The following is an 11,626-nucleotide window of genomic DNA, read 5'->3' as shown; positions in this document are numbered from 1 at the left end:
GACAGATACCACTTCAAGTCGGTGTGGGTTTTGTCTTTGTCTGTTTTCGATGAATACGGCAGCCTGAAGCCAGGAGAGGGAGTGAGACGGAGACAGTGACAAAGAGGCGGTGAAACAATAAGTCGAGAGGGGAAAAAAGAAAATGAAAAATTTGGAGCAGAGAAAAATAAAGGGGGCACAGATTAAATGGCAGAGGAAGCAGGCTGGAGTTGGACAGATGTACAGATACACCTGACAGGGAGATTATTCACGGGAGCGTGGGTCCGGACACATGCTTTATCTCCCTGCCCTTGTTCTGTGTGTCCTTCGGGGTGCGTGTGTGTGTATATGTGTTACCATCTTCCTCCGCGCACACAACAAAGAACAGTCAATCACAAAGTTGTCCCAATACAACTTCTCGCTTCATCACCGGCAAACACAGCTTATCAAAAATAACCCTCCGGAGAACCGAATCCTCTCACTCGCGACAGGATGTAACCCAAATTCTCCCTCTCAGGCTGCGTCTCCCTCACTCTTACTCTGCAGATTACACACACCGACACACTTGTCCTAATAAACCAGCCGACATCCCGGCTCCCGCCAGCCAGTCAATGACAGCAGAAAGAGAAATAGTGCCAGTCACCCATGTCCTTGACTGTGGCTGCAATACAAGCCGATATTAAGAGTCACATTATGACACAGATAATTGGATTTTCATTTGATTCTGCGGCGACAATTGGCAGAATGGGCCGCCACTTAAACAGATAGAATATAGCTTTAATAATACACATTTCCAGCATCGCACAATAAAGAGTTTCAGCCTTTAAATGGCTGCTGTACTAACACACAGTGACAAGTGGATGGAAAGAGATATTCTTTTCTTCTTTGAATACAGCGACAGTGTTACCAGTGGCAGACGTAGCTCATCTCAACTTGATTTGTGTTGTTAATAAAGGAGTCCAAATTAGCAATGAGTCAGCAGCAAACAAAAATATCCTTGAGTTCATTGTCCCAAACCCTCCACTGTTTTCATCAGTGCTGTATGATCTCTTTTTTCACGTTTTAAAGGTAAACTAATGTTCACTTTCAAAGTATATTCCTTTTAAGTGGGATCCTTGTGTCCCCAGCTGTGTTTCTTCTTTTTTGCGAAAGGAATTAGCATTTTTTGATGTGGCTGTATTTATGATTAACTAATTTTTCATGCAAGCTCATTAGGCAGGGCGGTTTGTCTTTGCTGCAGGGTGAATTAACAGTAATGGGGGAGGTAACCAGAAGGCACCGAAGCTTGACTCAACAAATGAAAGGGAAAATTATGTTTAAAAACAAATTCACAATGGCTCAAGGCACCTTAAGGAGAAGTTTGTTTTAATTCCTCATTCAGACGCAGCTATTCTAAATAAGCCTAGCTCCTGCCTGAAAAAAAACAGAGCGTCCAATCACCTTTCCGCCACGATCAGCTGATCTTTGATGTCTTTCCTTCTCCGACCGTCTCACACATCCTCTCATTTACCCATCTGTCCGTCCTCATCCAACTTTTCATTTTCCAGTTCATTGAGTATTTTTCTCTCTCCAGGTTCCTGAGTGCGCTGGCGGTTCTGGCTGAGCGCCCAGAGCTGGTGGAGAGGGTAATGATCACCAGGACCATCTGTCCAGAGGGGGCCTACCAGGTTCGGCTATGTAAAGACGGGACGTGGACGACAGTGCTGGTGGACGACATGCTGCCCTGCGACGATTATGGCTACCTCCTCTTCTCCCAGGTCAGAATGGAAGAGGGCTCTGATGAATCTTGTAGGGCGGCAAACGCTTTTAGTGTCAGAGTGGTTGCACAGACGCTAGGAGTAGAGGGGAAAAAGAGTTCACGTTTATTTTTGTCTGAGAGAGTAGAACACAGGACCAGAGAATCATTCTGATGCGTACAGACATGCATGGTTCATTTTTTATTCACTCTTGCACAATTGTGACAAAACAGGAAGTGGATGCTTGACCGATTATAAACTATTTGCTCCTTCTGCAAACAGGGCACAATAAAGTCACCTTCACTTCCTCCATTATTGCTGCATTAAAAAAATTTAATATTAATTTTCTTATATTTCATTTTCTAGCTAATTCATTATCTGACTTTTTATCACAAGCATGTCTCAGAGGACACCCTAGAAAATGAATGCATGTGGAGGTCTAATCAATCAACAGGCACTTACAGGATAAACAAAAGTACTGCATTACGCAACAAACGAAGCACAAGGTAAAAAGAACTAGCCACAGATAGATGCTGGAGAGAGCTAAACATGATGCCTTATCAACTTATCTTGTTGAGAAAAAAAAGAACAAACGTTCGATCGGCCAGATCAAAGTAAGTTCCTCCACCACGATGACTGAACAAGTACGAAAATGTTTCTTCAAAGCTGTCAAAGAACTGTGAAGTTGATGGAGCTGATAAGATAAGAAAGACGCAGAGTAAGAGAGGTTACAAGTGGGCTTTCATGTTCAGAAACCTTGAAACCAGCCTCACAGCAAACACAGCTTCCTGTGATAGCTCATCTCTGTCAGTGAACCACATTTTGGTTTGCGGATGACTAAATGTTTCTTATTTCCCATGTTCGCAGGCCCAAAGGAAGCAGCTATGGGTGGCGCTGATCGAGAAGGCCCTGGCCAAGCTCCACGGCTCCTACTTTGCCCTGCAGGCAGGGCGCGCCATCGAGGGCTTAGCCACGCTGACCGGAGCTCCGTGCGACTCGCTCATGCTCCAGGTCAGCTCCACAAACCCCCGGGAGGAACCAATCGACACAGACCTCATCTGGGCCAAGATGCTCAGCTCCAAAGAGGCCGGGTAAGAAAGGGGAACGGTTTCTTTGCTTGTGTTGCTTTTCACATAATCACCTTCCTTTTTCACACAACTTTAACAACAGAACCCTTAAATAAAGTACATATGCAGTAAGTATATTCATCTTCTGCCCAGCTAACAGTTGGAATAATAAGATATCAATTTGAAAAGACTCTGGATCAGTTCTCATAATCACAACTATGACCAGTGAGGTACTACACAGCTCATTTGCAGCATATGCCAGTAATGAATGAGGTCTGTTAATCAGGACTGTGATATGTGTTCATTCAAAGCAACGAGACACAAGAGCTGAAAAGAGGCCAAATCATCTGTGGCCAAACAACCATCTGTCAGAAAACCTGCAGTATTATATGTACCAATGGAGAATAGTCTGAAATACATTTACAAATTACAATTATTAGACACATATGCATACTAATGATATTTGTATTCCAAGCTAATAGAAAGAAAAGGATAGAGATATAATAAGGGACTACATTATAAACATAATTGACTATACAACACAGAAAAACAATAGTTTGCTCAGACATTTAAAATACTTTTTACAGACATTTTTTTAACCTCTATTCCTTGGTTTTTATATTATTGTTGCTAACGACATTAGAGTAAAGCCTATATCTTACACATTTTGTCCTTGTCTTGTAGATTTCTGATGGGTGCATCATGTGGAGGAGGCAACATGAAGGTAGACGATGTTGTCTACGAGTCTCTGGGTCTGCGGCCTCGACATGCCTATTCCATCTTGGACGTCCGAGATGTCCAGGGTTACAGGTATGGACGGGCTGGTTGGACTCTCTGAGTTCCCGGTTGTATTTTATTTCCCTCCATACCTGTAATTTTATTCAATATCGAAGATGTTAAAGGGAAACTTAAAATTCAAAGAAATAACATTGTGTGGCTGCACACATGCGGAAAAACATTGTTGGAGTTTTTGTTTGAATATATTTAAACCATTCACAATAATCTTATGCGGTGATGATTCCCCTGAAAGTGTTATGACTAGACATGTCACAAACAGTAAGAAGTATGTTGACTGCCATTGAAATGTTCGGCATACAGGTCACAACTAGGTGGTTGCTCTCACTTTGGAGGGAAGGAGAGGAGAATGTTGGCATATATCCACAGTCTATATCAAGACAGTCAGACTAGTCTACGTATGACCTTGACGTATACAGCTCATTCACTTAAACAGAACACTGTGGTCAGCTTTTAGTACAGAGGAGGAGCTGTTCAGTAATAATTCTGTTTCCACGTTTATTACCAGGACTTTGGCAGCCTGCCATAGTGCCATTTGTCCCACTACACTTTCCTAATGATCCAAAAAAAAACCTTCCCATTATAATATATAAGGTCTCGTACTTTGTGCAGTTGCTTCATCGTAGAGCTGTGTGTGGAGCTCACTCTCTCCCTTCTCTCACAAACAGAGTCAGAGTTGCCATCAGCTGCACGGGGAGAAATCCTGCTGAGTCGTTGAACATTCAAAAACATCCATTAAGTTTTTACTGTTCTCAGCACGCAGGCAAACCTCAGCATAACACCTGCCCTCACAGTGTACCTGGTTGTGCATCACAGGATACTGCAGGAATGTTCCCATAATCAGCCTGACACCAACGGGGGGGCCCTGCCTCAGCTACTGCCACAGATATAATCTAATTCTCTGGGAAACGCTGTTGTATTTAAATCAGTTCACTTTACCACTGTGAAGTCAGCATTTATGATGGTAATGAAATGTTTTGAATTCGCCCCAGCTCTGATCCGTGCCTCCGGCTGTTGCTTTGTAGCAACAGTGATTTGTTATATTATTTCAGAGTCATATGATTTCTCTGAGACAACATCAAGATTATGAAAACTGATGGCCGTAACATAAGTCAGCAAATCACTGAACGTTATCTGGGAGAGTTGTGGATTTCAAGTAATATTGAGGATGTTGTTTAAGGAAATAGAACTCAATGAGGAACACATGGTGAGAATGGTGAAAATACTAATTTATCAGTTATCTTAAGGCTGAAACATCATCTTCAATTCCCCCTTTCCTTCAGCTACATATCCTCTGATGTAGATTTTATAGCCGGTACCAATGAATCATACAATCTTTTGCACTGGCATCGACTTGCAGGAGTATTTATCAAAAGAAACTACCTTACATCTTGTCCAACTTCTCGTCCTTTATTCTCAATTAAAAGCATATTCTCAAACACACTATGGATTATATATTATGGATATTATTGAAAAGTTACCTTATGTTTACAATTTATTGAACGGATTGTTTTTTTTTAAACCTAATTCTTGGACGATAGGTAAATTGGGACAGATGCTTGATGTCAGTAGAGAGCAGGGACACACCAGCTCACTTTGATGACTTTGATCAGGGCAGCATTGTGAGTGTTCTCACAATGGAGGCTTCTTCTGTCCCGACTGCAGGAGGAAGTTGAGAGTAGCCGTAAATCCCAGAAGCAATTTGCTCAAGAGCCACAGCCGCACACACAGCCACTTTAATTTGCTGCCATAAAGCAATCGGAGCGGAAGCGGCTGATCTAAAATGAATTGGAGACCTCGTGCTTGGATCCGAGAAGATGAGAAGCAGCTTGGAAACAGTGATTCACCTGAACTTTTTTTGGGGAAAAGTTGTGGCTCTCCAATATGGCTTCCCATAATACCTTTGCACTGTAGGGAGGAGGCGGTAAAATGAAATAGGTTGTTAAAAAGTGGGCAACCATCCATGAGAGGAGCTGCAGGGTTGAGGATGCTGTGTTGACCAAAGCTGCCGTTGCTTAAATTGGATCTTGTATGTGGCTCCCCCTGGCTGACACTCTCTGTTTTAGGCTGCTGCGGCTGCGGAACCCGTGGGGCCGCTTCTCGTGGAACGGCAGCTGGTCGGACGAGTGGACGGACTGGCCACAGCACCTGCGTCACGAGCTGATGGCCCATGGCAGCAGTGAGGGGGTCTTCTGGATGGAGTACACCGACTTCATAAAGTAAGAGTCACATTTACACAAAAAAGGATGATCCAGTAAGACCAGTGATTTTTGTTTTTGGTCAACAGCATTATACAGAATGAACTACAGTAACCTATTTTTACCCAGAACAGTGAAACTACATTGGTATTTAAATAAGGACTGGCCCAAAAATTATATAAGATATACAAGATAAAAATGTTCATACCAGTCAAATTATTTATTTTAAGTTATGAGACACATTTTTGCGAAGGTTGTGGTTTCAAACTGTGTCTTATGTTGCTATTAATGAACGTTATATCTTGATAATTTGTTGATATTAAGTGAATCACATCTTGTGTTGTGACATGCTCCGTGGCAGCAGCTGTAACTGACACAGAGTATATTTTGTCAACCTAAGTCATCATTGCTCTGATATGACTATTCTGTTGATATCTGATTCCGCTGGTATGAAGGACTATGAATTTGAGCCATGAGGGCTGCGGCCCGCTAACGCTACACTTACCCGCATGCCTTTGTTTATTCCACACACAAACACAACTGTCAGAAATGTAAAATGCACGACTTCCTGTGAGGGTTTATCCCAGGAAAGATGTGCTCAGCGCCATCTGTTCAGAGCAACGAATGTTAAAGCTTTTATTAAGTGAGTGCAGGTGAGACAACTCTCCAAATGTCCTTCAATTGTGTCATGGTGGAAGTAAAGAAAGTGCAATGGATGGCTTAGTAATCTCTTGGCCCTGAGGAATTGACTGACCATCTGGTATTGACACCAAACTGAGTGACTGCCTTGTTGTTTTCAGTACATTTTGTTTGTTGACAAGCGCATAACACACTGTTTCCCACACCGTGCTGTTCGTATAGAATTGTTTGTAGTGTTGTTTTGTTCTTGTGGTTGCTTTGGTTGCCAGGGATTTGGTAGTCAAAGGCTTAGACTTGTCATGGCTCAGTGTTTTGTCATATTATATTAATCCTCTCATTCAGTCAACGGCAGCATCAAGTATTGACAAGCGTTGATACTTCTATCTGTCTTTCTTTTACAAAAATTGGCCATGTCTTGAGCCAGTAGACTGTAAATATAGATGGACGACACACAGAAATGAAGCTTGAATTTTCCCGGATATGAACAGCGTCATTTTACACATTTGGAGTCAGAGTCAGCAAAGAAGCAGTTGTGGGATGGAGCTGCAGCAGCTTAGTACCTTCGATACAAATTCTTGACCAATCACGAGTCAGTCTCAGTTGTCAATCATGACTTTTAACCCTGTCAAATAACTAGTTAAAACCAAACTTACCAGAAAAGTGACCACTCTTTGAGAATGAAGTTTGACTTTTCAGTATGGTCCATGTCCCATCCACTAACATTGATTGAGACACTTGGCTGCACTGCAGTATAGGTAAAAAATCTAAGACACTTTAGCTGCACTTTTGGAGAGCTGTCATGTTGTCCGTCTTTATATACAAACTGTTGTTTGGCAGGTAGAGGTCATTAAACACTGTTTCCTGTAAGAGTATAATTGAAAACAAAGCTGAAAGTAATGTGAAATGAAGAATTTTGGGAGTTTTTGCCCAGGATTGTTCTGAAGAAAAACACAAGCAAAACCCCTAATGTGACAAAAAAAAGAAAACTGAAACAAATTACTGCCCTGAAATCATCCCAAAAAGACTCATTATGATTGAAAAGAATCAGTTTAACTGTTGCATAAACATTTCTCTAAGTGTTTTGTTTGTGTAACTAACCTGACTTCACACAAAAAGTGATCCAACGGACAGGACCGCTCTTGCCTAGAAAACGTTTTTTTCTCCCCGCTGTCAGCAAATCTGATCAATGCATGTCGGCACAAAGTCCAGCAGGTCAGCGGGTTCACCTGAAGATGAATTATGTGTTTGTCGGTGTGTTACTCATGTCTGTCAAACTAAATAAGAGCAATAACTCCGCAATAAGTTCAGTCAGGCCGGTGTGGCTGTCCTCCGTGAAAAAATTCAACCTGAGAAATGTGTTCGGCCTCGACGAATAATCTCATCTGTCTTCTGGCTCTTTATTGGTTTCTGTGACAGTAAAATGATCTCTCAGATTCTAAATGACAAACCTTAGCCTGCGACTGCCCAAACCTGTGTAAGTAGAGAAAAAGGACGAGCATCAGGTGGACAAGTAGCACTGATGCGGATTATTAATGAGGTTTCAAAAAAGATTATTACACTAAACACCGTAAAGAACAAAACAAAAAGAAACAAAAGACATCAGAAGCAGACATGTTTGTCTCTAGTGATCAAGACCTACTGTAAAACTCGAACACACTTTCTCATTCTTCCTCTCTCCTGTTCTTGATTGTCAAGACGACAAAAGGAGACTGGGAGACAGTTGTCAGAGTGAGGTTAGGAAGTGATGAAATAATAGAAAAGACTAAGTGAGGAGAAAAGGTCTCTCAGGGGCTTCGTCTTTGAAGGAGGAGGTCTGATGTGTAAGCAGTAAACTGTGTTTGTACAGGAGCACCCACAGAGGCTGTGCTAATGTTAAGGATTTGATTGTGGTGCATTCGAATGACAGGAAGAGAGCTGAATCTGGAAACAAACTTTTTTAATAAATACTGTTTATAGTAGAGTCTGACTTAGGCTGCAATTTTCTGTCGGAGCCTGAAAGAAAATGAACAGGACTCGACAGGCATTCTGCTTTTTGGCGTCTGAGTCAGATTTTTTCCTTGATTAAAAACAAATCTCGTACATAGCCCAATAAACGGAACCGACCTAATTATCATTCAAAATTCTTGTCTGAATCCGCCCCGACTAGACAGGTCCCGATGGCCTCAGGTCAGGTATACACCATAAAACCTTGTTTTAACAAACATAAATGCGCTTTTGCTTTTAAAACAAGTGTTCCAAATATTTATGTTTGTCATATATTCGACAGATGTTGAAATATGCTTCCCAGAGACCTCAAACTTGAGAGGAGCAGCGTGGGTCTGAGACGCCCGGCGCTCTGTGGGCGCTCTAACCTGATAACATGGGTGCTGAAATGAAAGCAAGGCGTTCCCTGACAATAGCGCCTCCTGGTGTGGCCTGGGCGTAACCTCTCTGCCCTCTCCTCCCTCAGGTACTTTGACTCTGTGGACATCTGTAAGATCCACTCGGACTGGCAGGAGGTGAGGCTACAGGGATGCTTCCCCAGCAAGGCCAGTGGCCCGGTGACTGTCACAGCCCTCACTGTGCTGGAAAGGACTGCCCTGGAGTTCGCTCTCTTCCAGGAGGGAAGCAGGTACAGTCAGGCTAATATTTAGTGTCCTCCCTTGCACCTCCTTTCCTGCCCCTGTTGTTGTTGTTCCCTCCTCTCCTGTCTGTGCTCTAACCTCTTCACCACCTCTCCCTCCCCAGGCGTTCAGACACAGCCGACAGCCACCTGCTGGACCTGTGCATCATGGTGTTTCGCGCCTCCTTCGGCAGCGGCAACAAGCTGACCCTGGGCCGCCTGTTGGCCCACAGCAAGCGAGCCGTGAAGAAGTTTGTCGGCTGTGATGTGATGCTGGAGCCGGGGGAGTACGCTGTCGTCTGCTGCGCCTTCAACCACTGGCAGATGAATGTCAGCGGGACGAGCGGTCCAGCCACACCCAGTAGGTGTAAACATGCAGTGTGCACAAGCAAAGAGCTTCTTTGTTTGTTTGCTCAACATGAACAGAAACTCAGTTGACATTGAACACACAGCGTCTGTTAGTTTTTGTCTGATTCACATCACTATCTCTTTCCAAAAGTCTCCAGCCCAACCAGTGGAGCAGCAAAGCGGCCCAGCCAGGACTTCCCCGGCTACATCCTCGCCATCTACAGCTCCAGACAGGTGATGGTGGAGCAGGTGGAGGCCAACGCCACCACGCTGGCCGACGCCATCATCCTCCTCACGGAAAACAAAGGGGAAAGACACGAGGTGAGAGCAAGAGAACAAGCACAGTTTGATTTTAAACTGTTAAATATCTTTTATAGTTTCCTCACTCCACAGCTTCTACTTTCCCTGTCCTCCCATCACACACGTACACATACACACACACACACACACACACACACCTCTTTGAATACATATACGCTTGTGAAGCAGGAGATTGCATGAAACCCAGTAAGCCACTTTGTGATAACACTTCAGATTTCCTCAGCAGAGTCTTGCCTTTACACATGCACGTGTGTGCACATTATCTAACAGTCACACTGAAGGAAACAAATTATTCTGGCTCTCCTGAACAGCACTTTCAGGAAAGTGCTGTCACATTGCTTGGTATTTTAGAGGATGACAGGGCTTTTTAAACACTTGAGATCATCTTTGTTAAATCATTCAGCTCCTCGGCTCTCTAGGAATTCACCACACGCAGTGGGTGGGCCAACCACTCTGCAGTGAATGGCAGCCGCTCTACTTCTTGTGTTAATGATATGGTTAAATCACTGATGTTTTGGAATATTATTTATTCATTATTTGACCAATTCTGGGTCATGAAAAGAAAAGTTCTGGATTCTGAGCAACACACATTCACTGCTGTCAGTTATGTGATAGTTAGAGAAGGATTCAGGGTCAAACTGAGGTGAAATTGACAGCAGCTAAAGATGTTCTGCTGCATTAACTTAATTACAATGACAGGCCCCAGAAGAGAAATCAGCAGACACATGAGAGGAGAAAGTCATCTCTCCATCACAGAGTTGTATTGTGAATTCAACAATCCATCTGTTATCTATACTGCTTATTACCCATTCAGGGTCAAAGAGGGGTCAGAGCCAGGGTCTACAATTGACCTCACCCCAATCTGAACGTCAGAAGAACACACAAACTAACACAGAAAAAAAACAGAACCAGGAACTTTCTTGTTGTAAGATGGCAGTGCTTATCTTAAAAGTGTTTTAATAAAAAAACTAGAACTACCTATTTCATAGCAGACTGCACTTCGAAAACTCCATTAAAGACCAAGGTCATACTGACGGAAATATGGATAATATAACAATATAGCTCTTATTAGATCTGTGCAGACCTTCTCTTACCGCTCTCACCTCACCTCCACCACATCCCTCCTGCTATTCCATCAATGCTTTCAGCTACTTTATCTCCTCTCACCTCCGTTACTCTTGGTGTCTATTAGCATTTAGAATGAGTGAAATATTGCCTCTCTTAGACTCTAGGAAAAATGATTTAAAATGTCCTCACTGAACTGTCCCTTCTTCAGTGGATTAGACGTGGCCTGTATGTCTTGTAAATGTCACGTGAATCTCTGCCGTACGTTCATCTCCATCTGTCTCTTCTTCTTCTCAGGGACGTGAAGGCATGACGTGCTACTACCTGACCCACGGCTGGGCGGGCCTCATCGTGGTGGTGGAGAACCGCCATCCCAAATACTACCTCCACGTCTCCTGCGACTGCACTGACAGCTTCAACGTGGTGTCCACGCGCGGCAGCCTCAAGACCATCGACAGCGTGCCGCCCCTGCACAGGTGCCCTGTTCTCTCTCTCTTCCTCACATACACACAACTCTGATGGGGCTTTTTTTTAAATATATCACACTATATGTTGGTGGGATTAACCTGAATAGATAAGTGAGGAGATTAGATGCTCTGGGAACATAGAGGATTATTTATACACATTTAAACGAAAGCAGTGATCCTAGATGATTAGCGCTCTATGCTTCTTAATAATCTTCCCGTAAGTGCTTTTGTTCTGCCTGTCAATCTGCTCTGTGCCCTTTTGAGACATGGAAAATATTATGTCTGATAGACACCTGAAGAATCGAGCACGTCGTTAGGTTTCTCTGAGTTTAGCGTCTTTGGACATCCACTGCATGAATGCTGCAGACGTACGGACGCATTCCTGCGCACATTAGCGCAAATTTACGAC

General features: G+C 43.3%; 1 protein-coding gene across 1 annotated transcript in view; it reads left to right on the top strand.

Moving 5' to 3' along the window:
- capn15 (calpain 15) overlaps positions 1 to 11,626 on the top strand; it is a 36,801-nt gene that overhangs the window by 21,212 nt on the left and 3,963 nt on the right. Inside the window, exons 4-11 of the mRNA XM_061095120.1 lie at positions 1,553 to 1,736; positions 2,583 to 2,806; positions 3,467 to 3,592; positions 5,644 to 5,796; positions 8,864 to 9,025; positions 9,142 to 9,377; positions 9,516 to 9,685; positions 11,048 to 11,226. Coding sequence (XP_060951103.1) covers positions 1,553 to 1,736; positions 2,583 to 2,806; positions 3,467 to 3,592; positions 5,644 to 5,796; positions 8,864 to 9,025; positions 9,142 to 9,377; positions 9,516 to 9,685; positions 11,048 to 11,226 — 1,434 coding nt within the window. The remainder of the gene's footprint in view (positions 1 to 1,552; positions 1,737 to 2,582; positions 2,807 to 3,466; positions 3,593 to 5,643; positions 5,797 to 8,863; positions 9,026 to 9,141; positions 9,378 to 9,515; positions 9,686 to 11,047; positions 11,227 to 11,626) is intronic.

Source organism: Limanda limanda, chromosome 21, assembly GCF_963576545.1.
Source record: "Limanda limanda chromosome 21, fLimLim1.1, whole genome shotgun sequence".
NCBI classification, from domain to species: Eukaryota; Metazoa; Chordata; class Actinopteri; order Pleuronectiformes; family Pleuronectidae; genus Limanda; species Limanda limanda.
This window is presented reverse-complemented; position numbering and strand designations above follow the sequence as displayed.